Source organism: Drosophila erecta, unplaced genomic scaffold, assembly GCF_003286155.1.
Source record: "Drosophila erecta strain 14021-0224.00,06,07 unplaced genomic scaffold, DereRS2 tig00000092-arrow-pilon, whole genome shotgun sequence".
Taxonomy (NCBI): domain Eukaryota; kingdom Metazoa; phylum Arthropoda; class Insecta; order Diptera; family Drosophilidae; genus Drosophila; species Drosophila erecta.
In genome coordinates, this window is record NW_020825207.1 from 18,828,509 (window position 1) to 18,853,963 (window position 25,455).

The following is a 25,455-nucleotide window of genomic DNA, read 5'->3' on the forward strand; positions in this document are numbered from 1 at the left end:
AAACACGGCCTATATTATTTTTGAATGCGCACACTTAATTCTAGTTAAGGAGGCTCGTTAACATAAATAGAACTACCATTTCAAGCTATTAAACTATCGATGCAAAGTCACGGAATGCTCCTCCATAGCACTATCGATGCCGAGGACCTGTTGGCACGCACACATCCCTAATTTAGCTGCGGGCGATTGCAGCCCTGGTTTTCTAGGTTTCTATTTTGGTCGTGCGCTGTGTTTTATTTATGTTTGCCATGGGAAAAGAGAGTTGCTAAAAGTGCCTAAATAAGTGCACCTGGTTCACGAAAGGGCACTCCACGCGGTTAACGCCAGCAACACGGAATCGGCACTAGAGTAAACAAGTATTTCGAAAAATAAGTGAGCGCAGTTCAGATCGCGTCCGCCTAGAAAAGAAACCAGAAAATCGGGCAATAAATAGTAAAAAGTGTGCTGCTTTTAACCTTAACTATATAACTAATTGTGTATATTATAATAAGGGCGAATAAGTCGTGCAACCAACGAAATTGGGAAAATTCCACTATTAGTCACTATTCTATTTTTGCTCAACGAACGACAGGCAGCAACAAATGTTTGTTAAAACGAAACGCAGCTGAAGGTGAGCTAAAATCTAGTGGTGAAGAAAACCCTTCAGACAGCTTGGCTGGAAAATGAGTCAGGTTTTCCAATAACTATTCGTCTGGCAAAGGTACAGTGACATCAGAAAATACACCCCACTATGCGTCATCCAAGTAGAGGCATCATAGACATCCCCACAACGGCAGACACAATCAAGCCTTCCTAAAAGGAACGCCATGGGTCTTTTATATTGCATATATAAGAATGGGTTTTCTGCCGTCTTTAAGAACCACATTTCTCCTAAAAAATTAAAAATATTGTTTCTGGAATCTTCCCTCCTCATCTCTTAAGAAATCTTTCATAAAATTAGTATTTGGTGGACTAATATGTTGTCTTTATTAAATTACTCTATAAACCCACCCTTCTTTTAGCCATCACATCAATATAAAAAATATGAAACAGCGTTTTTAAAAACCATTTAGTTGGGCTTATAACTCAAAAGAAAAGCATACTTTTTATAGAATGACTCCTGTACTGTCGGCACAATTGTTGTTCAACTTGCTGCTGCTCGTGTAATAGTAATTTGTTGCCGGTTTCTGGAGTTCAGAGGCCCGCCTGCATAATCCATTGGGTCAATAGCAGGGCTCCTCGTGGGACTTCCGTTCCTGCTCTTCCCGAAGAGCGTTTGTTTGCTAGCACTCGTTGCGAGAATAAAATGCACAGCCGGACGACGACGGAGGCACGTTTCGGTGCCTGCCACTTGCTCATTGGATCCCCAGAACCAAGAAGCATCATTACCCGAACAATTTTGAACCGCTGCCAAGAGAATTTGCTATGAAAGGCGGTGGCAAGCTGAATGCAAATTCATTTTTTTCTTTGCTCACAAATGGTCTTGGTTTCGGCTTAAAGAAAACCACCAGTTCAATACCACTTTAAAAATATGTATATATTTCATATAGTTACATCAGAAATAATCTTTGAATCAAAAATAATTACTTATTCAAACGAAAGAACACAATATATTACATTTTAAGGCTTGAAAAGTTACATTGTTGATATATTTTAGGCAACTTTGCATATGTCTAGGGTAAATCCCAGTCGAATCACTTTCGTCTTTACGCCTTATGGTTGTTATTATTACGCTTTAATGCAAGCATTTTGGGAAAATCTGTACGTGGGCCTGCGATTTCCCAAAACAAACCATTGGCCGTCAAATCATGCGCCTGATTTTCATTCATGGCTGCTGAAAAACAGCATTTCTTCATATTTCCGCTGGTGACCTCGTTATTGGTGTGTTGGCGTGTTGGTGTCGAGAACATTGGATCCCCACAAGTTATAGGAACTCCCACCTCTCGTTCACCTCTTCGGCGTGCCCACACCCACCAATGACTTCCTCCGCCAAGTATCTATAAATACGGCGAGAAAAGCAATCAAACCATATTACGTTCATATATCTGAGGAAATGCATCTCAAGTGGCTGCGGTGCAGCCTGTAAATCTCGGTATTGACACATTGAAGAGGCCTTATTGAGTGCAGTTCGGCTGAGGTAGTAGGGATGGCGATTCGGATCCGGTCCCGACAAGGCAGAACTGCATAAATTTGGTTTGTCTTTGGCTGACTTTGTTTGTCTTTGCCGCTGTCTTTGCCAAGCAAAACAAAGCAAGCAACGCGAAAAGTCCACTCGCTTTTCTTACATCTCTCGTCATTGTTGTTTACGTTCCCAGCGTCCCACGAAAATAAACATTCGGTGATTTGATTTGGGGTGCTCCCCTCGGATGGATGCGACGTTTTTCTCGCCAAATTGCGCATTTCCGGAAGCCGTAGGACATTCATTTGAATTTCGCGTTCAGCGACGGATCGTTAATAACCAAAAGAGTTGTCTCTTATACTCGGAGAGCGTGGGCCGGGTGTATCTGTATCTGAAACTTGCATCTGTATCTGCCTCTGGGGCTGCACTGCCGATCTGCGCGGCGCCATGTGCAAGTTTAATGAATTAATTAAAATTTGGTTCCGAGAGCTTCAATGGAATATGTATGTACATATGTGTGTGCCCACATATCTGCGTGTGTGCCACTCGGTAGCTGCATTTATGCATCTGCTCATCTGACCTCCGATGCATCGTTTGGAGCACCACCACCTACGGAAATTCGATTGTGCCCGGCCATGGACTTAAAGTGTTTTCAGGGTTGAACGAAGTGGAGGAAAGTGACATACATTTGGCTTGGGTTTGGCGTTGCATCTATAACGAATATTTTTGCCCACATCTGACCACGGCAGATTTGAAGATGAGACCTAAAATTGTAGCATTGCATCGAAAGAATATTGTCTGGCTGGGATATAAGCTTAAACATCTTTGTTCAATATAGTTTAACGTTCCAGCTTCCTTGTTTGTCCTGGAATGGAATTTGAAAAATGTATATCCTATAAGAAATTCTAAATTTAATGCGAATTTGACGTTTCCAGAGGCCATTATCCCACTAAAGCCACAATGTGTGTCGCGCGATTTAAAATTTTTAATTCTAAAAGACCTATGCATATTGTATAGCTATGTTCAAACCAACAGGAAACTGAGCGGAACAGGTGAAATTTTCTGAAATAATTCTAAATGTTTCCAACCCAGACCTGCTTGAAATGCAGAATTTTTCGATTGATGACTGAATCCGCAAACATGGAAGATCTCACATCGCATAGGCATGCCACATATATTTAAGCACAAATATTTTTATGGGTTTTTTCAAAACACAATGCGAAATCACATCGAGGAATGCCGCTGGTGTCGCTTGTTTCTCAATGAAATACATTAAGATACAGCACAATCCCCCGAACCCCCATTTTGGAAACGCAGATGAAAAGGTTGTCCCCGGATTTATATTTTTTGTCATATCTCTGTTGATTTTCCGTGAAAATATGCGATGTGTCCGGTCGAAAGCGCTCGCGTACATGTGAAAATATATTCGATTCGCCTACGATCCGATGGGACTCTCAGAAAATGGCTGGGAGAGTGGCACTTTCGGTTGCCGTGGAAAATTCGGCTGCCATATGTCGCCAGCTTTTCGGTATTTTCCGCTTTTCTCGGCAGTTTCGCTGAAGCAATGAACGCGTGCGGTGCAACGTCTGAGAGCAGCAAAAACGGCGAAAAACGGCAAATTTTCGTACCACAATTTATTGTCAAAAAAGTATATATCAACATCTATACAACAGACTAGCGGGTATACATATGTATTCGAGTGCCAAGTGGCGAAAAAGCGACATTTTAAGACACTTTCATGCGTGTGTGCATCCAAAACGTGACCTTGCCTTAGGGAAACGTTCTCGGTCAGAATTCCCATATCATCAGAATTCATCATATAAATCTTGACAATCTCTTAGAGCTGTAATAATACGCAAAAAACTAAACGTTTCAGTTGGCCATATAGGACTTGCGATCCGCCAATATGTACATTTTCCTCGGTTTTTTATTTTTAGCATTCAGAAAAAATATTTGGGCAAAATAAACCAAGTTATTCATATTTTTGCGTTTACTCATTGCGGCAATAGCGCAACAATGTGATACATCTATTTATATATACGGGGTCTAGAAACTAGATCAGTTCTTTTGACTTCTTCAGTCCAGAATTTAAAAACAAACTGAAATTCTTACAATAATAGTAGCGAAGTGTGCTGCCAATTTTAAATAATAGCAAATGTGGTTTTATATCCCATTTTTATAACATTCCATTTACAAGGAGTCACTCATACACAAGATTTGGATTTTGCTTTGGAATATTTAGGTTTGATTGTGGGTAGCAATGTCGCAATATAACTCTCGAGTTTTTCGAAAATATTTTTGCAATTTTGCTTTTTACGTGCAATGTTGGATCTAGTGCACTTGCTTTCAGAATCCAAAGTGCCCATCCCATTTCCGTCAACGAATGTGTTCAACAATTAAATCAAATGTTGACCTCTTAAAGAGTTGTTCGAACAAACCAAATAAAAACGGTCGTAAATATTTATAATCGCGACGTGGCCGTTGGTTATGATTTATATGTTCGCCTGTCCGGCTATTCAAATTGTTTTTATGGCCCGAAAAGTTTTTCTTTCACAATACGCGAGTGATTTTTCCCCAATTTTTTAATGGATCCTCGCAGCTTGTGTGACCTTGGCCATCGAGTAGCGCACGAGTTTTCCAGACACTTCAAGTAAACAAGGAAAGAAATCCGGAGGGGAGTCGCCGGAAAAGTGTCAAGAAACTTGCGCACGCGTTTCTCGACAGATGTTTTCAAAATGTTTTCTTCTTTGGGGCCATAATTATTGCTTGGCTAATGCCAAAAAGCTGAGGAATTCCGAGCGATCGACGATGATGTAGCTCATCGCTGCCATAATGCGTAGGTGCTGTATATAACGAGAGATATGCTCACATATGTTATTTCATTGAGCAAATTGCCTAGCTGGTGTTTCAAGTTCAATACTCATCGCCTCGTTTCAGTTAAATCACTCTAGTGCGGACTCGGATCAGCCCTGAACAATCCGACAATGGATCAGCCACTGGTTGTGCAGGCGGAGTACTCCTTCATGGGCAGCAACAACGACGAGTTGTGCTTCCAGAAGGGCGATGTCATCACGGTAACCCAGCGAGAGGATGGTGGCTGGTGGGAGGGAACGCTGAACGATAAGACTGGCTGGTTTCCCAGCAACTACGTCAATGAGTGCAAGGTGCAGCTGCCTCTGACGGAGACCATAAGGCCGCCGGAGGAGATCCAGGAGTATCGGTCTGTGGTGCTCAAGGATCTGCTTGACTCGGAGCGAGCCCATGTGGCCGAGCTGCAGGGTCTGCTCGAGAATTTCCTGGAGCCCATGCAACAGACGCAGATGTATGTTTCCTATTTTCTGATATAATTTTAAATATTTTAAAATTCCACCTCCAACAGACTCAGTCAGGATGAGTACGCCCAGCTGATGTGTAACTTCGTGGAAATTGTCCGAACGCATGAGGATTTGCTCATCCAGATCGAGGAGTGCAACGATCGAGTGGGAAAACTATTTCTCACCAGCGCCCCCTTGATGAAGAAAGTCCACCAGGCCTACTGTGCTGCCCATCCGAAGGCCATAGTCATACTGGATAAGTACAAGTATGCTTTCCCATCCCATATTGTGTTAATTTGTTATTAAATATGAATGGTATTTATTTTGAAAGGGACGATCTGGAAAAGTATATGGAACGACAGGGTGCAGCCACTCCTGGTTTACTTGTGCTCACGACAGGGCTATCAAAGCCCTTTCGGCGACTGGACAAATACTCGGCCATGCTGCAGGAGCTGGAGCGACATATGGAGAGCAGTCATCCGGACCGCGGCGACACCCAGCGCAGTGTGGCCGTGTACAAAGACATAGCTGCCACCTGCTCGGCCACCCGTCGCCAGAAAGAGCTGGAGCTGCAAGTGCTCACGGGGCCAGTGCGTGGATGGCAGGGCCAAGAGTTGAGCACCCTTGGAGACATCATCCACATGGGCAGTGTAGCAGTTGGAGCTGATCATCGCGACCGCTACTTTGTGCTCTTCCCACAAACATTGCTTTTCCTTAGCGTTAGTCAGCGGATGAGTGCATTCATATATGAGGTGGGAAAAATTAGCACAAAATGGTGAATCGGTTTGTAATCTGTTTTTACACGCAGGGCAAGCTACCCTTAACTGGGATCATAGTGAATCGACTGGAGGACACGGATGCCCTCAAGAACGCATTTGAGATAAACAGTCCCCTGATTGATCGCATTGTAGCAGTTTGCCAGGGTCCGAATGAGGCCAACAAGTGGGTGGAGCTGCTTAGTGCCAACAATCCCAGCTTGCCCATGGGCATCAAACGGCAATTGGGCAACTTGAGCAACTCTTCGCTAGGACACCTAAATGCCGCTCATGTAAGTAGAGTAATTTTTCTATATTCACCTTTATTATCGTTTCGTTTTGGTGACACTTTAAACCGTGAGCAGCTGAGTCAACATTTGGATTCACGGGGCTACTGCACGCGATTCTCGCTATGTGCCTATTACACCAGCCCCCCGTGCCATGTGCGACCCCTCCGTGTGACTCTCCCCCCAAGCAACTACCCAGCGACAGCTCCGTACGCCAATCTTAGTGCTCACTTTGCCAGGCTTGTCAAAGGCGGAGGACTGAGGAGTGCTATCGTAAAGATGCTTCTGTATCCGCAGGCTCGCCAGAGCATCGATCTCAAGAGGATTGCGTTGCGCAAAAAACGTTGTCATAAGGCATCTGCAAAGTTAAAAGATCTCAATGCCAACCAGGATTCGGGGCAGTCCGAGTTGGAACGACAGGATGCAATTGAACTCCCAACGGACTCGGAGAGCTATGACGATGACTTTGAAGATGATTTTTTGCATTCCTGCGACTCGGATCCGTTTGAATATGTGCAGTTTTACCAAAACAAGCGCAATGATTCCCTGTGCAATTCCACAGGCACTTTTGTAGACCACGGCACGGGTGCCAGGAGGCACTGTTCCTCTATTAACCTTATTAGATTGGATTCCGCAGACACGGACAAAGTTCTAGCGCTCAACGAGTTAAAAAAGGAGTCTCTTGTTATAGGATCCAGGGCATTAAGAGCTTTGGTTCGGAACTCCACGACTCGAAATTCCAGTGTGCACACATCCACGGCAACTTTGGAGCTAGGTGTCGGCGGCAGCATCACAAACTGTGTTGAGGAGGAGCCAATTCTAAAGGTCAAACCATCGTTCTCCCTGCAACAACAAAGTTCCGATGCCAGTTCCATTTTTGCAGCTAGATTGGGCGGTGCATTCACCGCCTGCGAGAATCTGGCCAGTATGCCTGATGATCTCAGCAGGGAGTCAAGAGTCCAAGAGCCACCCACTCCCCTGCCAGCTTCACCGACAGAACGGCACAGCATGCCAACCATATTTGTGGGCAATCGATTTAATCACAGCAAGAATACAGAGGTATATGTTCCAACGTGGCGAGATCGCCAGGAAATGCAGAATCAGAGTGTGGATGCGCAGCAGGATAAGGAGTTGCACTCCAGTTCCATTGACCTACCCGCCGCCTGTCTATCCGCTCCTGATAAACTGCAAGCAGAACTGCTTTACAACTACGACGAGATCTTGGAAAATCCTATGCAGCTCCATCGGGATCTTACGCCTTTTCCAGGCCACAATCTTAACTCGGATAAGCGGGTTTCCCACAAAAGCGACAGTCCATCGACAGGAAATCCAAGGACAGATCCAAATCTTGCCACAAGAAGTAGTTCCACCACCGAGCTCTGCATCGACACCTCCTCAAAAAAGCGCAACACCCCGCCCGAGAGAAGCAGGGATTCCATTAGACGCTGCATCAGCTATCAGTTCCTGCAGATGTCCAATCGACCGCCCCCTCCACCACCGCCACGCAGAGATCCGGATCTACACTTAGATACCAAATGCCGCTGCTGCGAAAACTCCCAGTGTCCCAGTCCACGATCGAGTGACAGCGGATTGGCTGGCAGTTGCACAATTACTTCACCGGATCCGCCCAACCCGGAATCATATTTTCCCATGGAGGCCGCAGGCCACGATATGTTGGATAATGTGGAGCCAGAGAGGTTCAATGTGTGCGGAATGTTCAGGGAGAAGTTTCTCACTCCGGAGGCTACTCAGGATGTCGTTGATCAATCAGAGGAGCAGCCTCAACTATCCGATGAGCCCACTACCCCTACCAACCGTAAAGAGGAACCTACTTGCATTAGCTCTGCTCAAGTGCAAGTGAACACGAGGAGTATTTTTCTGCCCTCCAGCTCGAGCATGGATGAGACTAACAGAAATATCCCACCCAACAATATCTTATTTAGTTCGAGTTCCGCGGATCAGTTGGAGCCGCAGGCCACCTTTCGCTCGGGCATGTATGCGCACTGGTGGAAGAAAGAGCGCCTGCCACCGGAGGTGGTGCGTGGCATAGCCCATGCCTACAATAAGAGCTTGCCCTCCAAGGACTCCAAAGATTCGGGATCAGTGTGCTCGAGCTGCTTCTGTTCCTTGGGAGCCAGCGGTTACAGCGAGGGCGCACTGTACTGCTCGGTATGCCAAAACTGTGCGGATTATTACAACGGCAGTGTCACCAGCACCACCAACACGACGACCACCACTTCATCCTCCAGTTGTCCACTGTGCAGTGAGGACGAGGGCATGATTGCCCCCACCCACGACTCTTCCTCGCTCGACTGTCCCATATGTACTGGCCACATTGCTTCCGGCGCCGAAGAAGGCAAGCAATCCGAAATGGATCGCCAGCCAGGTAATTTTCGGATGCCTGTCGAATGGTATCCGGTTTTCCTGGCTGGCGGCGTTTGTTTCGTGCACGTGTTCCGTTTGATTGTTTTGTAAATTCGTTTTGCTCTCAAGTTCACCAAATTCAAAAATCCCTAATGCTCTACCAGCAACCATTTGGCCAAATGCAGCACGTCCAAAAAAGTTATCACACATTGCTTCCTCATCAGCACATCCTTTGACTAACCCAGTGCGAGTTCTTTGTTTGCCCAAATTTCAAAAGACTTGGTAATAAACAACAAATTAGCTTTTAAGTATCTTTCTTTGGATACATGTTTCATTCTTAAGCATTGCTACTCGACTCAAATGTACATTTAAAAGGTTATTAGGTTCAAATCTACCTAATTATTGAGTATGGATAGAAAACAATACCAAAGCATAGGGTGTTTGATAGCAAGTAATAATTAATAATGATTTCTGAATTTGATCAAATGGCATTCAATGAACATTAGTTCTAGTTTCTCTAGTTCTCCCTTCACTCTGGGTTGAAATTTCATTCGTCGTAAAGCTAAACGAATTACAAAACATCTATCTAACGCTCGACAACACAAAAATTCGAAATGAGAATGAAAATCAAATCAAATCAAAAACCAATCAAACGCATTCGATTCGATTTGCTTGCTGCGCTTAGCTGGCTGCAGTATTTGCCTGAAGGATTCACCTGCTGTTGTACGTTTTCTTGTTGCTATTGCACCGCTGATCCTGTTGACGGCGGTTCCCATAGATACTCTTTGACTTAAACTAACTTACAATATTTGATGCGCTAAGATTAAACTAGAAATACATAAACACTGTTAACCAGGGCGCATCACCTCTTGCATTGCAGATGTCGCCGCCATCAAGCCACATCCTCCTACCAGCCGGCGGCCGTCCGCCAGCCACACCCAGCAGCATCCCGCCCGGCAGCAGCAGCGGAGGGAGCAACAGCCACCAGGGCTCGCCGGCCACCAACTCGATGTCGCATCACAAACGGAGCCAGTCGTTCAACCACCACCTCAGCTACAATCAGTACACGCCCACTCAGCCTCCACCACATCATCTGCATCCACCACAACCACCAAGTCTGCCAAGTCATCTGGGGGCAGCCGGCCCCAGATCAAGTTCAGCCCAGACACCAAACAGCAAGACAGTAGCTCCAATCCAGGCGTCATCCATGGACGCCAGTCCAGCAATTCAGGCAGCGGCAGCAGCAGCGGCGGCAGCGGTGGGAATGGGGGTGCCAAGCGCAAGGAAAGGAAGCACAAAGGGTGAGAAATTGAGAACTTACTCCTAGGACTTGTATGTTTTCTACTTGCCAAGTCCCTGCATGGTTTTCTTTCCTCCCTTTTAATATTCAAACTAAGCATCAATCTTTTGCATCCCCAGCTAACTGGACCATCAGCTGCCTGCGACCCACGCCGCCGTTGCGCCCCAGTTTGTTGAATGCCACCAGCGGATCGGGAAGTGGCAGCGGTGGCGGCGGCGGTGGAGGCGGCAGCAGCTCCAGCAATGCCCTGGCCAGCTACTGCAGCGGTAGGAAGAACCAGCCCACCTACGAGGAGGACGCTCTGGTGCTTCGGGTGTTCGAGGCCTACTGTGCCGCCTACCAGAACAATGCCAGGAACACCATCCACTCGGGTAAGTGGCGCAGGCCATCCCAGATGTGCTTCATCTAGCTGTAAGGACTTCCAAGTGCTCCCGAACCAAGTTTGTTTATCATTTGCTGAAGAACAAAAGTTACAACCTGTTAGTTAAGTTGCTTATTTACACACTCACACAAATCACAGCTGTAAAATCCTCACACAAAACACAGACTCACTTAAGAGTTCGGCAACCACTTATCATTTTGTTGGTTTGGTTGCTATATAATTTTATGGTTTTATTCACTTTTCACAAGGCGTTGCACTAAAGCAAGAAGAATTTTCCAAATTTAACCAAGAATATTGTAATAGGCTTAATTGAACCAGTAACTTTAAGCTACAAATTGTTAACCAGTTACCAAATTATGTGTAAGAGAAACGATTGATTTTTGGTTGTACCATTGGCAGCTGATTTCGTCTTAAGATCAACAAACTCTGCAATTGGTGCTAAGCAGCGAGCAAAGGCATCCAAAGTTTATTGCTTTAAAAGAAGTCAATTATTCTGTATCTCTTTAGCTATTATTTGTATTGACGACCATTGAATTCGAATTACTTTGTTTCTTACTTTAAATAAACATTGTTTTTGTTATCCCATTACCCATGTAAACCTTAGTTTAATTTATTCTTACCGCCGTCTGTTCCAACTCCCATTCCTAGGCTCGATTTATCCCATTTCATCCCAACTTGTTACCATTAACATTAAGCTGCACATTCTGTATATATGTTGGATTTTTGGTTTAGGTTTTGGCTAACCATTTTGCACCCTCATCCCACAGTCCTGAATTAACTGCAACTGGTATTATTGTGGTTCCCTGCTAATGGTACTGGTACTATTCGCTTTATCCTGTGGGCGCTTCTCCCCTTGGTGTCGTACTCATCCTTGTAGGAAAACTTTATCAGTCCCTCCATATTCCTGCTTGATTCACCCTCTTCACATTTGGTTATTGTGGTTGTTTCCTTTTGGCGGTGTGATCCTTCTGCTTTTTTGTTTGGGTTTTCGGTTCTTGGTCTCACCTGTTGTCGTTGTCATTATCGTTGTCGTTGTTGGTATTTCGTTTTTCCGTTTCTTCAAATCTCTTCATTTTCTCTCTCTCTTTATTCCAATCCGACCTGATCCAAACCGATCTGTAGCCTTGCAACCCTGGACTCCGTGTCTGCCCATCCGCGGTGGCAAGCTGAAAACGAGCAAAACCTTCTCGACCTCCAATCCACAGCTGCCTTTCATAGCCCATGTCGGCAACTCAGCCTACCTCAATCAGCAGCACCACCAGCAGCAGCAGCATCTGCAGCAGCAGCACCTGCAGCAGCAACATCATGCCCAGCAGCAACCAGGTCGTCAGCACTCCGCCGGCAGTTTGAACTCCTCCTTTATTTGGCGCGAGGCCAGTCCCAACAACTTTAACCTGTACTCCAGTTCGGTGTCTTCCTCGCTGAATGCGACACCTGCTCAACGATACTCCTTATCCGGAGCTGCAGGAGGATCGCCCTCCATCAAGGACTACCAGAGAGCCCTATCCGAGGAGAGGGCTACCAGGAAATCCCTGAATCGCCTTAAAAGTGGGTTTGGTTCTGGCTACGACAATGTGTGCACGTCACCGCTGCTGCCGAGGAAAAACAAGCCAGCACCCAAGCTGGTGGCCCAGCAGTCGTATCAGAGATCGCCGGGAAACGCCACAGCCACCACTATAGTGAAGCCGAATACGTCTGGACACCCAGGACTCTACGATCGCCGGCTGAACCGCTCCTTTGAGACCTCCACTTCGCACCGCTATGCCGGCTACGGAGCGGGCTATTTGATGAACTGCGGCGGAGCCTTGCGGACCAGCACGCTCCAGAGGAGCACTCCCCAACTGGCCGGTGGAGAAAGATCCGATGACAGCGATGTGGAGCGGGAACTGCTGCGGGGCAATGGAGCTGGGCCCACGGCGAACTTGGAACTTAATGTCGATGGCAGCAAACGGCAGTCGGGCAGCTGGTGTTGCGGTAATTTTGTGATGAAGCAGTGGCGCAAGATCAACCATGTTTGAGTCTGGGCTGGGGCATCCTCATGCCTTCATCAGTCATCCGCATCCGCACCGCATCCGCATATCGCATTCCGCGCTCCAACTCCAGATACAGATGCTTTGCTTTGAATGCGCTCCGTGTGCGAATCTTTATTGATTTTTAGTTCATTTACTGGCTGCGCAAAGCTTCCGATGCCACAAGCCTTAGATTCTAGACCAGCGAACTGTATGAAGCTGTAAGCGAATGACGATTAACTTGAGCTCGCTTTGATTGTCTTAGCCTTAAGCTGCGCCTTGATGTGTCTGCGGTGAAATTCGTCCAACTGCCTGAAGTGACATTCAATGGATTTCAGGCGGCCAAGCTAATTTCACGGCACCTAGACTGTAACTAGAGTTTGTGCTTAGCTTATATTGATTTACACCTAACTTAGCATATTATCAATGTGTAATCTGTGAAGAGACTTGGCGAAAAAGAGACTACTTTAGAAGATGATGCTTGCCACTGAGTGCCACTCCTGGTTCGTTTTGAATTTTTATAGAATTTAGTTCATCTTAAATTTAAGGCAGTCCTTAAATTTCCGTCCACGCCCTAACAAGCTATATTTTTACGTGGCCACAATTTTGCCATAGGAATTGCTAATTGCCATAGTCCAAACTATCTACTAGATATACTCGTACTTTCTAACGCATCCGTCTTCTCGGAGGACATTGCCCTAGTGAGTTTTGTATTAAATGTCCGTTACCTGCCTAGCAAGCAATTAAATCAAAGAGTGTGCAATGTGTAATCAAAGAGTGCGCTTTAAGTGTTAGTCATAGCTAGAATCGGCAACTAAATCAAGTAACCAACTGTTGTGCATTATTGATCGATGGATAAACGAACTTATTTTGTAAGTGTTTTGTGAAACAACCAAATTAACTAATATATACTCTACTATTAACCAGTTTATACGTTTGTACTGTAATTGAGTTGATATTTGTCGACGCGAAAGAGGGATAACTCAACGAATCCAATCGAACCATGAATAAAATTCTTTACAAGACGAATCCCCTTTGTTTGTCTATGTGGTTGTGAGCTTTTTTGTTAATGAACATAGCGATATCTTAAATATACCCACAAACTTGTAGATTAGTCCATAGATTGATGTCCCGTAGTTGGAGGACCTGTGTGATGGCTCCCTAGACATATGACGCTTAAGTTATGTACTTCATATATTATCCTAGCATTAGCTTATAGTTCTCACTTGCGCCTAAACATATTTCTACCCCCACACAGTCATATTTTCTACATTACCATTATCCCACACCCGAACTCTCGCACACAACACTAACATATTCTGTTCTCTGTTCGATTTTCTTTTCTCCACCGAAACACACACCGCAAAGCAGGCCTTGAAAACGAGGACATGACCCCCACCTTGCGCCAACTGTGGACCGCCATTCGCCAGATGCAGCAGGACATGTCCCAGATCAAGCTGCAGATCAACGAGGAGCGGGCCCTGCGAGCCGATCTCCAGCAGCTGCTCATGCAGCACTTGGAGACCAGCAGCGTGAGCAGCGGGGCCAACACCCCCAAGTGTTGACTATGCAAGTGACCGGGAGGGGGATTCCGTTCTGGAGAGGATCCCTGATCGATACATCGAAACAATACCCGCCGCTGCTTTTAGCTTTAATTCACTTTTAGACACTTTTACTTTGCATCTTCGGGGCCAGTGGGTCAGTTACCAAAAAATTAACTACATATGGACTTTGTAATCGTATATGGATTGTATTTACCGAGCACTATTTATGTGTATGTATATTTGTGAGTGGACAATATGCCAATTGTATGTAATATTACCAAGCATCTGCTTCTATCTTTTATCCATCTATCTACCCATCTATCTATCTATCGTGCGGTCTATCAAAGAGGTTTCGGTATGTCTGAAAAATGTAAAGCCCAAGTGTTGGTGGCAACAATCAAAATATGAATGAAAATTATTTTTTGATCCCCGCAAAAATACCTCACATATTTGATTGATCGCATGCGTAATTTCTTTAATTTCGCACAACTTCAGCGATCATCTGCTTATAACCCCTTATCTCGTTAAATGCCTAGATTTAACCTTCATTGTAAAAGCCTAGACAACATGCGTATTTTACTGGCATAGATTATACACACTTTAGTTTAAAACTTATTTAACGAGGTTGCCGCCGTGCAACTTTTCAGAGCTGCTTGTGTAAGTTATAGACCCAGTTTTGATCTTTGTTTGGATGAGGACTTCAAATGGATTATGCTAAATTTTTAAAAATGTGCCAATACTTTAGTAAGCTGCAACAAAGTACGAAAAACCGCTCAAAATGTTGTATTTACTGATTATACGTAGAACATTTATTGAATAATATACACGCTCAGAAAATGTAAACGAATTAGAGGCTTTCATTGAGTTGCTACATTCCCAAGTGGCTGCATCTGCAGATTGCCATCGGAACCCACATAAGCAGAACAGCACCACTCCGGATCCCAAGAATGCCTAACGATTTAACGAGTCCAAGAATCTAAAACAATGTATAACCGCTACCGCTTGTCTGACAATTTTTGCTGAATAATTCGGAGTGCCAGGCGCCTTTTCTGCTCTGCTTGCTGCGACTTGGGAAGAGGAAACCCGTGTCCGACTGCAGGGGAGCATAATGAGATTGCAATCAGTCAGCGGGAACATGCAAAGGCAGTGGCAGTGGCAGCGGCAGCGGCAGATGGCGACAAATGAGCAACAAACCACGTCAAGACCGAGCGACATTGTTGGCAAAACAATTTCAGTGTGTCAGTAAGGATTTGAGAACAATGCAGACTGGCTGGCTGGCTGGCTGGCTGGCAGACTTGGCCGGAATGTGTCACTTCCACTTCCTGGCCCCCATGGGGCCGTGGAACATGGGTGCGAAGCAGCTTTGGACTTGCGGATGCGAAGGCTTGCGGAAGTTTTCGTAGCAATCTGAGAGGTTGCTGCTCCCCCTGCTTGCTGGCCAAAATGTATTGCAGCTGCTTAACTAAACGGTTGGATGTTGTGGCACCTCGGCCCTGTGGCTGCACTCCAGCTTTAATGACAATCATTAGTGGCCGCTCTCTGGCTGGCTGCCTCTCTTATTTTCCAGCTATTAAATTATTAATAATTAGCAATTACCGCCTGGTTAGCAATTTATCAAGGCCTACACGTGGAGAAAGAAGCTCGCTGATTTGACGGGGGAAGTTGCATAAAATTAAAACCAGTAATGTTGGGAATATATTCCACCGCGCTGGTATTCAATTTTGTTAGTTAGAAGAAGTAAGCCTAATCTAACTAGGCTAGAAGTAATAGCTTGTACGCCAAATGAGTTACTTTACTTGCTTGAATATATTTAGATTTTTATGATAAACCACTGATAGACAACCAAAATGTACAGCATTACAATAAGCTAGGTCTCATTCACTGTGGAAAATCGTAATGCTCTGAGCTAGGAATTTCATTTTAAACAACATTTTTTCCAAGTTCTCTAGGCTGCGTCTCCGTCCGCAGTTGACTAACAAAATAATGGGTTTGATGGAACCGCCAGGTGGGGATAATGAAACTGGCGCTGCACTGGAATTAACTCTCTTAACTGGGCCTCCTAAAGTATAAATAATCCGCCTGGTGCGCGCAGAGCTAACCCATTTTCAACGCTAACCCATGGATGTCAGCATCCAGATTCATCTGCTGGCAACTCGGCCTGAAACTGAAATTACAATGTAAACCACAATATCTGCATTGCACATGTAGCAGTTGTGTTGTATGGCTTGTCTCATTTGGTTAACCATGGTTGTTGGTGGCTGAGTACATATTATTACATATTAATAGATCCACTGATATATTATATTAAGTGTGGAGAAATTCACAGTTTCCAGTTCTCATTTGCCTTTAGCTTTTACTTTTGTTTTACTTGTTTAGGGGAATGTGCTGTGGCTTTCCTCAGGCTTGTCCACGGAGGAGGTTAACTATTACAAATGGCTCTTAATTATGGTTTGCAGCCACTCCGATTTAAGCATACTTCCCTAACTGGACTAAGCCATTTACTTTGAGGCGGAGACTGTAACTGACAGCTAAATCATTTATCATGCTTAATTGCCCGATTGAAACAATTCTGTAATCAGGTATACCACTAATTATTTCCCATTGTAATCGGATCTTTCTTTCCTAAACCTGAGTTCTTAGAACTCAAATTAGACCGAAGCATGAAATATTGCTTTTAATTAATATTAGCAATGCATTACCCTTAACTAGTCTAGTACATAGACTTCTTTAATGATTTTGCCTAGGCTTAAACGATTTCCTCGACTATCAGATACCCGTTACTTAATGCGGGTGGAGTGCGAGGGCGAAATTTTGTAATTAACAAGTTCAATAAGTTTGAAATTGGAATTCAATAAAAATGGGCAAAAAAATAGTCGAATCACAAACCTTTTTTTTTTAATTGTGGACAATTGTAAAATTTGTATCCTGTTATTCAGCTTATAAGTTTATTGTGGAATGCCCTCTTATATTTAGAAATTTATTTTGAGTCTATCGTTTGACGCCTTCTGGTCGTAATTACTCTGTGCACGAGACTTGAGGCAGAAATTGAATTTGAGTATTTGAGTACACGCTCTCACAAGCTCATACTTCAAATGGTAAATCGCCAGATTTATTTGCTAAGAGCAGCCTAGAAACACTTTTCCATGGCCGAGCATCAAGCCAGGTGACCCACATTGGCCACCACATCCATCGTCAGCAGCTCATCATCCACGGCAATCGTGATTAGCGGCATAAGCCAGGAGAGGACAGAACGTCATCGATATGGATACTCTCGTTTGCATCGGCATACGTATACGCAGCGTTGGCTGGCATAGATTCGCGATGGCTCAATTCGATCGGTGTCAATGTAAGGCGATGCTTCTAACCCAATTCACGGTCCACGCTGAGTTTTCAAATTTCTTGATGGCTGAAGTACAAGCATACACGGGAAAAGAAATAAAGCTTTTCCTTAAGATTTTAAACAAAATTGTTGATTCACAATGCTTTCATTAAAGCTGCTCATTCATAAGGAGTTCTTCTTATGCGAGACACAATATTTCTCAGTATTTCTTTCAGTGTTCTGCTTTACATGGCAAAACTATTAGGAAAGGTTTTCCACTGTGCTCTGGCATTTGTCAGCAACCATTTGGCGTCGCTTTTTGGCCCAAAGTCGATCCACCAGAGTGGCGCGGTGGCTGAGCACTAATGGTTGGTGGCTCATCTCCGGCTCGATCTCCATCTCCATCACTTGTGACCCTAATTACATTCAAAGCGAGCGTGCCAGCTTCGGGACACCTCGAGTATATTTATTATTGACTGCTGTTATTAATGCCCAACGAAAGCGCGTCTGACACCGACTTTCAGCACTTTCCGCACACGAAAATTGACAAGTGTACACTATGCAGCGGAGAAATGTCTGGAATTTAAAATATTCAAAGGCTGTGTAGGAACGATAGTGGTTTTGTATCTAAATGCGTCTACGATATTGGGAAAAAGCAAAAACTGAAAAGCCGAAAAGCCGTTCGATTGAATTGTGCTTGGCAGCACAGTGCTGGCCATAAGTCAGCCTCCATGCGTCTACATGAAGGCCTTTCGATCCGCTAGATGAGCGATGAGCGATCCGATTCGCAGCGCCAGTAATAAGTGCACCTGTCTGCGCTCGCACGTCGGAGATTAAAAGCAAACAATGGGTACGTTGGAGGTGGCCATATCGCCCATATACCATACTACTGTACTACAAGATACATAGTAACGGAGCCCGCGGACCGGTGCGAAATCGAAAAGTGCAACGGAAAATTGCACTGCCATCTCTGCGGAGCAGTCCCCCCTGCACACATAGTTCTCCAACCATCCATCGACAGCACTTTCATTTTCACGCTCATCCAACCAACTCACGGCGCACAATGGGGCTTATTAATCATATAATTATGTCGGGTGGAGCTGGGGCCTGATTAATGCGAGCTGTAGAATTAAGTTAGTAAAACGTTGGCATTGTCTGCTGTCTCTGACGTCTCTGTTCCGTTCCCCCGCCCCTATATCACTCATTTTTATAGATCTCAGTGCTTTCTGGGGTCATAGCTCCCGAAAATCGGACGACGCGGGATACGGCTTAAAGATTTGATAGTGAAATGTGCCTTCTTTATGGAGCAATCGTAGTGGGAGATTTGGGTTGGGTATTCGGAAATGCAAAGTGAAAATTCTGGGAAGAGCTCGGCCTGGGAAAAGTTCGAATTAGTTTGCTCACATAGCAGTTGTAAATGGTGTTCTCAAGTTCGTGCTGGTGCTAAAAAGAGTACTTCCTTGGTGGGAAACACCAAATGGTCTTCGCTGGGAAGAGTCAGAATTGGAATAAATTATTTGATCGTTTAAAGAGCTTTAAACCGGTGGGGAGAATCATTAGCACGATTTAAGTGCCTTCAGAAGGCTTTTAAAAAGGTATGAGCGCATCCATATATAATATATATTAAAGTTTGAACATCTATAGCAATTAACTAAATAGATTATTTGGATACAGATTATTTAATCTTTAAGAACTCTGCTTAAGTAGATATTCGGTTGTCTGTTTAAATATCTGTCAAAAGTATCGCATTAATTTAGTTATTAAAATGTAGTTATGTTGGCAATTATGATAAAGATTATTTAATCTTTAAGAACTCTGCTTAAGTAGATATTTGGTTGTCTGTTTAAATATCTATCAAAAGTATCGCAATATTCAGTTATTAAAATGTAGTTATGTTGGCAATTATGATCTTCAGGCACTTAAGCCTTAAAAGAGAAATTCCTAAGTGGGGTTGGCGTAAGCGCTTTTTATTAGAAATTCACTCGAGTTGTAAGTGCTGAATTTCCTTCCCGTCACATCTTGGTAAATCGGAATCAGCCCTCTTGGATCTGATCTACCCAAGCCCAGGCAATGTTAATTGTGCAGCTTTCGGCGATTATCTGCGGATGGCTCTCACAGAGACCATTGGGCTATATGTATAGCCTGGCTTACAGAAATCCAACGAGTGAGGAAAGCAGCAAGGCGGCCCAAATGAGTTTCATCGGGCCGCAGATTTAATGGCCCGAACCCATTTAAGGTGGCTTACTACACTTTCGCCCTGCGCCCAATTCCGTTTATTTTCTTAGCAGCTTTTTCGCAATTATTTCGAGAAAGAGTTGGAAATTGCAAGCAAATAAAAATTAGCAAAGCCCGGCAAAATACATAAATCAGGGAGAGGAGTGCGCGGTAGAGGCCCAAGTGGCGGAGCAATTGTGTGCGAATCTGGAGCAGATTCAATGGGAAAATTACCTAACGCGGAGTGGAGTCTGCTGGGTTCAGGGAATACAGCCACGAAATGGCACGCAGATCTCCCACCATCTGCACAGCTCTCTTGTCCGGAGGCCCTGGATCCGCAGAACCTACATTACAGAGTGCGACTATAACATAATATGCCAAACTAACGGGTGTCGCATAAAAATCGCAATCAACCTAAGTCCCCCCGAAGATAACTTCTTGTTAGAGTCACTCGCTTAGTCACTGGCCGCCTCCACAGCACTGCCAAAAAAGTATCTGCATTGTGCGGCTCCGATTGATAAATATAATATATAAAATACCAGCAAAGAGGCACAAAGTCAGAATTAAAGCATGCTATATAAAGATAAATAGTACCATTCCATGGCTTATTCTGAATTTCCCCCAGTGCCCCACGTCTGCTCCTCTCCGCTCAGTGTATTGTTTTTGACTTTTGGCAACGGTAAATTGAAATACGCAGTTGATTAGCAGGGGGCGGGCGCAGGGGGCGTGGCTGGTTGGTTTCTGCTGGCCGTGACCGCCACCGTTGTCACTCAGAATGGGCCAAAACGCACGCTGGAATTGGCCAGGCCAGCTAATTTCAAAGGTAAGCGCGTCAAGAACAGTTATGAGCTCCGAGCCGAAATGGAATGGCCATTCTGGGGAACGGCAAATGGGTATTGGGATTGAGCTTGCTTGGCCATGGCGTGGCCGCGAATGGGCCAAGATGGGTTGTGGTGAACTGGGATGGCCCGCTGGACCGCCTTGGGATGCCGCCAGCCACTCGCGCCGGCCAAAACGAGACGAGCCGAAGGAAGAGACCTAAAAATGTGCTTAAAAATGCGCGATGGCCAAGGAGAAGAACACGACTTGAAACTGGTATTTAAACTAATGGCCTCAAGTGCACAATTGTAGCGGTGCGACTGTCGCATTTCAACATACTACTCTTAAATTATACAATTTGTGATACTGCTATGTTCAGCAGTTCAAAGTAGACAACTATATCTACAAGCTTCAAATCATTTTCAGTACTTTCTCATTCGGTAACAATCTGTAGGGTGCCTATGACGTCTATAAAAAGAGGCAAAGTTACGCGTGCAACGCATTGCGACACCGAGAATGTTATTCGGGCTGGGATTGGGCTGGGAATGGGCTGCTACGGTTGCAACAGTCGCTGCCAAAGTGGTTTCCGCATGTGGCACGTTGCAGGCTGCCGTTGCAGATGTACTTGTACTTGCACTTGCAGTTGCTGCGGCAACCGTTGCGCTTCAACTGCGTCCATGCATCAAGTTGGCTGCGAATTCTGCACGCCGCGGCGTCAGATACAAATACTAAACCTGATAGAGACATAACTTGCATGCAGCGGTGCAGCAAATCAGCGGAAGGCAAAAACAGCAGGTGCATATGTCCAAGTGCACGGGAAGATCTTGGCTAATATTCTACTAAAATTATGCTATGAACCTGCAACTTTTATAGAAATGTGGTCTATACTTTCCGCAATACGTGTTTCCTTGCCTATTTTTTTCGTATTATTACTCTTATTGTACATTGGACTTAATGCTCTTAATTCTCGCAGTGCAAGGCTATAACCAGGCTGTAGTCCAGGCCTTTGGATCTGGGCAAGGCACTTCCACTTGTCATTCTACTTCGGTTCTGCCGCGTGGTGCGTGAGGGGAATCCCGGCGGGAAATGGAAAAGAAAATTAACCAAACATCAGGTTTTTATTTACGCTAACTTGTGCTCGAAGCATCTGTAGTTACACTTTATATAGTCAATGAGTACTGTTTATGGCCATGACGATTCACTGCCACTTGGTCGGGTCCTGTCATTCTCGAATTAAAAGGGCATTTCGATGCTGATGTAATTAGGTATCACAGAGTTAAAGACCCGATTTGGTGGAGTAGTTTCCGCGCAATCCCATATCCATTCCGAGTTTATTCGCTTGAACTCGTTTGAACTTTTGGGAGAGGCACGATATTCCAGGATTGTAAATTCTCGTCATTCATTTATTTGTGGCCGCATAGATAAATCTTGAAATATTACTATATTATAAGATATTAGATTAATCATCATTATAATAATCATTGCTTCCTAACCTTATTTAACTTGTTGTGAGCCTTTTGCCTATGCTTAGAACAACTCTCTTTATCATTAATAACAGACCAACTAAAAAGGCGCCATTAAGGCATGTATATCCAGGTTATTAGTGGCTATAAAATCGATGTGCACGAAGGGAGTCTGGAGTTGCTCCCCCTTGGTGCCGAGTAACCTACTATATCCGGAAGATCAAAGAATCCCGGACACTCGCTGGGCGATTTTGATAGAGCGAAGATAACTCTGTGGCTGCTTGGGATTCGGGAGAACGCTCCGTATCTTGTTCCCTACATCCGGCTCGATGTGGATTCCCTGAACATTGGAACCCATCCTCAGTAGAATGGACCCCTGGGTAGCATTGCTAAGGAACTTCTCCAGGTTCTTAGGGAGGTTATTCAACTTTTCCTTGATCTGAATGCCTCCAATCTCAATGGCAGCTGGCACTCTAGGTCGAATGGGTCTCTCGTTTGCGGCGGTACAGAAGTGTATTCCGGCATGGTCATCCCCGAAAATCCCCCTGGAATGGAAATCATTGGGGCTCCAAACTATTATACTTACTTGTACCATTTGCGATTTCGGTCGATTTGGCACACAAATATTCCGTACAAGAGGCTGTCCGAATGTGGAGATGGAGAACTATCTACATCTACACTTTATCGTGGGGATTGCCAATCAGAGGGTTTAGCACCTGGCTGGGTGGACTGGGGGCAAGAACAACGACCGGAGCATTAACCTTTCTAGCGAATCAACCGACTACCAAGTTCATAGAATAGCTCGAAATCAAATCGAAATGATGGTCTTTGTTTAAATACAGCTCCTTTACTCGTTGGTCCATTTGACCTGACATATTAAAAATGCAAATCAACCGTTTGTATTCTTTTGTTGGGCTTTGGTTTATATTCTTATTTATTTATTTATTAAAAATTAATAAATTTATCTATTTATTTATTTATCTTGGCAACTGACATCGAAATGATCAGATGCGAGAAAGGAGACCTAGAATGTTTGCACCTTGAGCTCCGAAAATCAATGAAGCAACTTCGTTTCAAAACAACTAATTGTGTTCCCAAACATTTTGATCACCGATTTATATTTGACTGCCTGTGAAATCTATATATTACAAAATTTAAATGTCACTCAACTTGAGGAGAAGTTCTTTGTAATAAAATATTATCCATGGGAGTTCCTAAAACCTTTAATTATACATGTATTGATAGCACTTTCACTGCATTGTTAATCTTCGCCGCATTTAGAAGTACAAATAGAATTCTTATACCTAACTCAGCAACACAATTTAACAAACTTATCAAAAATATACGTAATTTATCAAAAGATTGCTGAGGTATCAATGAATGGCAATACGCATTTGATGTATAACTTGCCAAAGTTTTCCAAATGCCAGATGAAATTAAAATTAAATTAAAGCTGTCGACGAACTCCGGCCAAAACTGTATTTAACCTCATAACCGAAAAGTTGAATCTCACCCATTTTGAGCTGCCAACAATTCCCCAATTTGACACCAATTTCTACCCCCTCTTCAGCCAGATCCCCTCGGAAAACCACACATAATTCATAATAACAATCATTAAAAAGTGCGACTGTCATTAGCCCAGAATCTGGGTTCGGAAACAAAACAGAAACCCCAACACAAATGATGGCTAAAAACAATGAGCCGCTCGGCGACTGTTCCATTTTGTGGTTCTGCCAGATCACGATTGCCCAAAAGATAACCCAGATGCTGGCTAGTTGTTTTGGGCCAAAAAGGGGGGGCACTAGCATTTGGGTGCAATTTGCCGGCAGAATGCAGATCTGGGGATCTGACACGAATATCGGGTTCAGATCGCAGATAATTACACGTAAGCTGGAGAAGGAGGTGGCCCAGTAATTACCCCTAGAGAACAATCCCCTGCTGCGTTCGAACGTTAATAATCCCGGCCAGAAAAATAAAAGAAGAAAAATGATTTCTATATTTGGCGATAAATGGAAACTTTCTCGGGGCAGTTTTACTTTCGTCTTCGTCAGCTGCTCGCATTCTAATCCAAGACAGCGGCGACTCATTAACTGGTTCGGCTGGCTTCTTGGCCAAGATCGTTGGCCTCATTATGCACGGCTCCACAACTCCACAACTCCACTCGACTCCCCGGCGGCTCCTCAATTGGTGAATGCACCACCACGTCATGCTCGGCCGCCATCAGAGATCTCGAGATCTGGAGAGTGCGTTCGAAAAGGGAAACGGAAGCCCAATCCCACAGATTTATGTGTGCCACATGCTAATCAACGTCAAAACGCCAGGCCCCACTGTGGGTGAAATTTGAGCAGCCGCTGGTGGTTGCGGTGGTGCAGCTCCGGCACCACAGGCCCATTGAAATGGGTGAAGGTGAAGGCAAACGCTGGGACTTATCGCAGATTCTTTCAGCTTCAACCAGCACTTAAAAAAATTTATAACTTATAAATGTATACACAACATTGTGCCTACAGAGTACCTACACTATCAGATACCCCTTAGTCAATGGGTGTCAGTTTGGGCGTGGCGATCTTCTGAGCTTTCTAGCTTCTATAGTTCCCTAGTCAAGAATATAAATATTTTAGAGGCTACTAAAATCCACCATACTATACCCCACTCTACCCAGCTACCAAAACTAAATAACTTAAATAAATTAATTAATAAAGAACTATAAATACAAAAGAAGCTCCATTTACTCAGTAAAAATATGTACCTAAAGTGTGTAAGATTAGAATAGCTACTAAATAAAAACAAATAGATTTAATTTCCAGGTGTTTTTATAATCATTTTAGTCGCTTGAACTATTTTCCCAGTGCATTCTGGCTTGCAGATGAGAAAGTTTGTTTATCTAGTATTTTGTAGTTTTCCATTTTGTTGCTTCGGCTTTTGCGCGCTTTTGAGCGATCTTAACGCTCACTTGGTTTTGTGTTCTAATAATGCAAACAAAAGGCCAGACAAACCTTTTGTATCTGATGGCGATGATGATGAAAAGCCGAGCCTAATGGCTTTTCTATGCAAAATCCAGCGATCCCCAAGTCCAGGCACTTCAATCAGAAAGTTAGCAGAACGCCTTTCGCCGCAGTCTCTGCTTTCTGGACTCGGCTTCCACTTGGCATTGGTGGCACTGAGCTGGAGTCGCCCCTCCGAGTTGGGCAACCGGCAACAATAACGAGACGGGCTCACGACTGCAGTTAATGTCTTTTGTCGGCCGCCTCGTTACATGTTTTATATTTGCCGGCTTCCGTTTGAGCCGGGCAAGCCGATGAAGACCAAGTGGAGAACTAAGAACGTGCGGAGTTGACAACTTTGTGCGCCCCTTTCATGCAAATCGCCGACTGACGAGCCAACATCTTAACATAATTTCGTAATTTTGTTTTACGACCAGAAGCCCAGACACCACACACTCGTAACCCTTGATGAAATCGGTAAGAACGTACTTCCGAAACGACAGTCTGATGATGATGGCAGTGGGAACCTAGATTTCGGCAAGCTGCTTGGGCAGAAGTGGGCACTTCGTGGAGGAGTGCTACTTTATCGGGAGGCGACCTATTGAC

General features: G+C 44.4%; 2 protein-coding genes across 3 annotated transcripts; one reads left to right on the top strand and one right to left on the bottom strand.

Annotated features, from left to right (window-relative positions):
• Positions 1 to 135: 135 nt before the first annotated feature.
• LOC6549038 (rho guanine nucleotide exchange factor 7) lies at positions 136 to 14,900 on the top strand. Of its 2 annotated transcripts, XM_015156493.2 has the most exons (9): positions 136 to 610; positions 5,036 to 5,420; positions 5,478 to 5,678; positions 5,744 to 6,164; positions 6,221 to 6,460; positions 9,699 to 10,119; positions 10,238 to 10,489; positions 11,623 to 12,474; positions 13,881 to 14,900. In XM_015156493.2, the coding sequence occupies exons 2-9, from the start codon at positions 5,083 to 5,085 to the stop codon at positions 14,072 to 14,074; spliced, it is 2,919 nt and encodes a 972-aa protein (XP_015011979.1). In that variant the 5' UTR covers positions 136 to 610; positions 5,036 to 5,082; the 3' UTR covers positions 14,075 to 14,900. The 2 variants fall into 2 exon arrangements, with proteins under 2 accessions (XP_015011979.1, XP_001974158.1); XM_001974122.3 differs by lacking the exon at positions 11,623 to 12,474.
• Positions 14,901 to 22,088: 7,188 nt separating this feature from the next.
• On the bottom strand, positions 22,089 to 22,731 carry LOC113564268. Its single transcript, XM_026980266.1, is given in 3 exon segments — positions 22,089 to 22,413; positions 22,455 to 22,545; positions 22,548 to 22,731. Coding segments are annotated over 3 exon segments (600 nt in total).
• Between the last annotated feature and the right edge of the window lie 2,724 nt (positions 22,732 to 25,455).

Coding starts and splice junctions, on each gene's coding strand:
- LOC6549038 (XM_015156493.2), top strand. CDS start 5,083: ATGGATCAGCCACTGGTTGTGCAGGCGGAGTACTCCTTCATGGGCAGC. Junction 10,120..10,237: donor AAGGAAAGGAAGCACAAAGG/GTGAGAAATTGA, acceptor TTGCATCCCCAG/CTAACTGGACCATCAGCTGC. Junction 12,475..13,880: donor GTCGGGCAGCTGGTGTTGCG/GTAATTTTGTGA, acceptor ACCGCAAAGCAG/GCCTTGAAAACGAGGACATG.